At 32.2% G+C, this 4,799-nt stretch overlaps 1 protein-coding gene across 1 annotated transcript; it reads left to right on the top strand.

Moving 5' to 3' along the window:
• The first annotated feature begins 202 nt into the window (after positions 1-202).
• Positions 203-1,263, top strand: LOC131631150 (triphosphate tunnel metalloenzyme 3-like). Its single transcript, XM_058901926.1, has one exon. The coding sequence runs from the start codon at positions 483-485 to the stop codon at positions 1,086-1,088; it is 606 nt and encodes a 201-aa protein (XP_058757909.1). The 5' UTR covers positions 203-482; the 3' UTR covers positions 1,089-1,263.
• Positions 1,264-4,799: the final 3,536 nt, after the last annotated feature.

Genomic DNA, 4,799 nt, shown 5'->3' with positions numbered 1-4,799 from the left:
GCATTTGCTATATCTTGATAGTTTGAGATCCAGACCCACAGGACTCTACTTCAACTTCAAATCAACTTTAAAAAAAAAAATTAAAATTATAAATCTTTATTTTCATCTAACGGTCAAGAATGATTACTACCATTACAAATTTTCCAAAAATAAATCTATAATAATAAATCGTGCGGTTAAGAGAGTAAAATGAAAAAAATAAAAGGGAATCTATCCCCTAACGTGTCCTGTTCTTCAAAGCCACAAGATGCTAAGAAGAAAACCATCGAAAATCGAAGTGAAGATCGAAGACAAAGAAGAACTCGAAGAAGCTCGCCGTCGCAACACCACCATCACCACCGCCAACACCACAACCACCACTGGCGCTGCTACTCTCCTCCGTCAATTCGATCGCGCAGAAGATTCATCTTCCAAAGCGAATCGCATCGGCCTCTAATCCTAAACACTCCCCAATCCGCTCCCTCTCTCTCACCCCTTCCGAAATGGAAGTCGAAGTGAAGCTTCGTCTCGCAAACGCTGAAACTCATCGCCGCGTCACCACCTTGCTCTCTCCCTTCCACGTCATAACCCATCGCCAACACAACCTCTTCTTCGACGGTGCCGCATCTGAACTCTCTTCTCGCCGCGCCGTTCTTCGTCTCCGATTCTACGGTGACGACGAACGGTGCGTTGTTTCGCTGAAAGCAAAGGCGGTTCTTGTCGACGGTGTGAGTCGCGTTGAGGAAGACGAAGAGGATTTGGATCCGAAGGTTGGTCGGGATTGTGTTGCTGAACCGGGGAAGCTGGGTTTGTTGGAGTCGAGGATTTTGAAAAGGGTGAAGGATGAATTTGGGGTGGTGGGTGAAAATGGGTTTTTAGGGTTGGGGGGTTTTAGGAATGTGAGGAATGTTTATGATTGGAAAGGTTTGAAATTGGAAGTGGATGAGACTGATTTTGATTTTGGAACTTTGTATGAGATTGAGTGTGAGAGTGTTGATCCTGAAGAAGCTAAACGCATTCTGGAGGAGTTCTTGAAGGAGAATAAAATTGATTATTCATACTCAGTGGCTTCCAAATTCGCAATTTTTCGATCTGGGAAATTGCCATAGTGAGTGAATTTTATATTGTTTTTGAATTGAACTGGTTTCTAAATTATGCTTTTCTAGTTGATCATTTAAGAATTAAGATTGTATGATTTTCATATCCTTTTGTACTGCCTTGAAGCTGTTTGTTAAAATTCCGCTACGGTTATAACACTGCTATTTGAGAACAACGTTTTGTTAATTCACTATTTAAGATGGTGTGCGAATCTTAGGTGACTGATATTAATAATCATTTTAGGATTATTGATGCATTGTGTATATTTTTGACAAATATACTTTCATTTTGTTGTTAAGCTAGTGACCTTCTGCTAACCTGCTTCATACAGTTTATGCTGTTTAAGTTTTAAAGGCACACACAAATTGAGATGAATCACTTGTAATTGTTGCTTTAAGAATATCAAATTTGAGTTTCTCTATTTGTTTGACTTAAGAATAACTAGAGTGTTAGAACCTGATCATCCCCAAACCTAATGTGAGTTTTTTTTTTTAATGATGAGTTCACATGAGAATGGATAAAAGATTCATCAGTTTATTTTTCAGTTTATCTTGTAGCCTGATACATTTTCTAAGGGCAATGTAACTGCTAGAGAGATTTCCTCCTCAATAATTGCCACTCCTTTCATTACTTATCCATTGTTTGTGAACTCCATCCTTCTAAATATTATATAATTTTCAAATAGAGATCAGATTGAGATCTCAAAAACTAAAGTATATATGATGAGCCATAGGGAATAAAATAAAGTATTTGAATTCGTTGCAAAACAAATGATATACCAAATCAAACCATTTATGCCTAACCAAAGAGAGTTATTGTTTTCTTTTATCTTTTTGTTTTCATTGTTAATTGTTCTCTAGTGCTTTCTAAAAAGTAAACCAATATCTACTGCCATTGGTAGTACTTAGTACTTAGTTATCTCACCCTTTGTAGATAGTTCCCAAACAGAAAGAAATTTACCACATGTCTTTATAGATTAAAGTCCTCCATGATAGATATATGAAGGTCTAGCTAGACATAAAGAAAAAAGACACCAACCTAGTTACAATTGTGTAGCATCAATTCAAAAAAGATGCTAGATTTATACTGCACACTGTGATGGCATTACTACATAAATCTTTACTATAACTCTTGACTAAAGCAAGTGATCGTTATTAAGAAAACCAACCCTATTTCTCAGAGATGAAATGGCACCACAATCCTTTAAGCCTATACCTATATCAATCTCGAACACCTTCAGACACCAGAGTAACCAAACATAGTAAATAGGAAGGATGATGATCATTTATCAGGCCAATTTCTAATAAAATGTGTCTCAAGGCTACCAAAGGTGCTTAATCAAGGCACATCACTCGATAAAAAAAAAAGCTATTTTGATGTCAAAATGTTAGTGTGTTTGTTTGATGGATTAAATTAACAATTCCGGTAATGTTATTCCTAAGAATGTTATTGCTGGGAATATAATTTTCATCTATTTGTTTGGTAATTTATTTAGGTTCTTATGAATATTTTAAAAATTTTATTTATAATTTTAAAAATTTAAAAATAAATACAGAAGTACTAAAACAGTAGTAATACATAAGTGGGTAGTTATAGGAGAACGTAAGTTTTTTACTCTTTGACATGAGAAAAAATCTTTAAAATTCTATGAGTAATGATATTCCAAAATGTACCCAGGAATAATTTGTTAAAGAATAGCGCTATTTAGTACGATACAATTTGAAGAAAAAGAAAGACAAGAATGCACATATGACATTATTTTAGAGGTGAATTTTAAATTGATTTAAAATTTAATTTCCTTTTTAATATAGATCATGAGTTGCATTTCTTGTTTTCATGTTTTCTTACTCATAAGCATTTTTCTTTGTTAAAATTTTAAACAAATACGAGATATCATATTCCCAACCTTACCTTCTCAAAATTTCTATTTGAATCTATAAAACAAACATCGCTTTACATCTATACCGTATTCGCATGTTACTAGTCACAAATACGGTGAAGAGACAAATAAAGATTAAATTTTATGTGATAAATCAATTTTGGTTAATGAGATGACATATATAAAGTTGGTTAATATAGTTCATAATTTGGTTAATAAATTCTCAAAATTAAAAAAAAATATAATAAAATAAAATAGATAAAAATTTAATAAAATAAAATTGATAATGGAATGTGAAGACTAATTATTATATTTTATAATTAAATATCATAATTTAATTTGGTTAATATCATATATCTTATTGATTAATGAATAAGTGGATTTAATTAATGAGTTATAAATAAAATAAGTGATTAATAATATATTTTTGTTGTTAATGTAACAATAACATTGATTAATAATAAACTGTTTTTTTTTTTTGTAATTCCTTATATTTGTGTTAAAAAATATTGTTTTTTATTATAATATTTTTTATTTAAAAAAAAGAAAAAAAATATTGTTGATTATATAAATATGGTGAATAGTGTTTGAAGTAATTATCATTGTAAAAAATGGTGTCAAGATAGTATTATTGCTAAATAAAATTTAGCATTAATTAAGATGAGATTCATGTTTCGTGTGTTATGCTTATGCAAGAGCATGGAACCACATGCAACAAAAATCAGGAAGTGTGAGTATATTTTAGTCGTATTTGCAGCGATTGTCATTAATCTCACAAGACAAAGGATGTTGTACTTGTTATCAGAAGCGTAATGGAACACAATTCTGATATGGGTGCACATAGCGCGACTAAGTGAGTTGTAATATAACTACGAAAGTATTAAGTTAAAGCAATGATTGAATTAATATATGAGAGAAACAATTAAGCTCCCATTTGAATTCTTTGCCATTTCTTTTAGTTGAAACCGATTAAAATACCTATGGGTATCAAATGATATGTTTCCTTTTCTTTTAATGTCTCTGATGGATAATGCACAACACTCATTCAAGGCCATATTCTCGATTAATCTAATAGAAGTCTCATTTCTCATTTAAGTCCTTCCGTGAAAAATTGAACATGCACCAAATTATTAACACTACGTGAGGGACAACGTTTAATCATGAACTTATACATTCCTCACGCGTCACAGAGAGATTCATTCTCCCCTTGATCAAACTAATGACGTCAGACATCTTGTTTACAAACTTGTTTAATCAGTAGAATCTCTCGATTTTTTTAGACCTACCCAAGTATTTATCGTTCTTCTTGACAATGTTTCTATCAAATCTTTAACTCTTCTTATAAACATTTATGCAATCAGTCGAAGTTGAAGTTGCTCTGCACTTCTAGGGTTTCAATTTTGTTGCTTGTCTCTAGGGGTAGAAATAGGCTAGGGCTAGGCTTTAGAAGGCCAAAGTCTGGCCTACGATAAACTTACAAGGCCTGAGTCTGACCTACGATAAACTTACAAGGCCTGAGCATGACCTTTTTAAAAGTATGGCATGGCCTGAAAGACTATTTAAAAGCTTGTTTCTCATTAAGGTTTCCAATTAATCCATATTACTTAAGAAGCCTTATAGGTCGGTCTACATATGCATATAAAGGTCAGCCAGTCTATCATTTTTTCTAATATATATGCATATATAAACCAACTTATTTAGCCTTTTTCTAATATACATACATATATAGGCCAACATATTTAGACTATTTTTAATATATATGAAAATATATGCCGACCTATAAGACTTCATAGGCTTTTTTAATAGCCTAAGCCTGACCTATTTAATTAAAGAGGATTTTAAA

Source organism: Vicia villosa, unplaced genomic scaffold (assembly GCF_029867415.1).
Source record: "Vicia villosa cultivar HV-30 ecotype Madison, WI unplaced genomic scaffold, Vvil1.0 ctg.000780F_1_1, whole genome shotgun sequence".
NCBI classification, from domain to species: Eukaryota; Viridiplantae; Streptophyta; class Magnoliopsida; order Fabales; family Fabaceae; genus Vicia; species Vicia villosa.
Note: the sequence above shows the minus strand (reverse complement) of the source record. Positions and strands in the feature narration are given on the sequence as shown.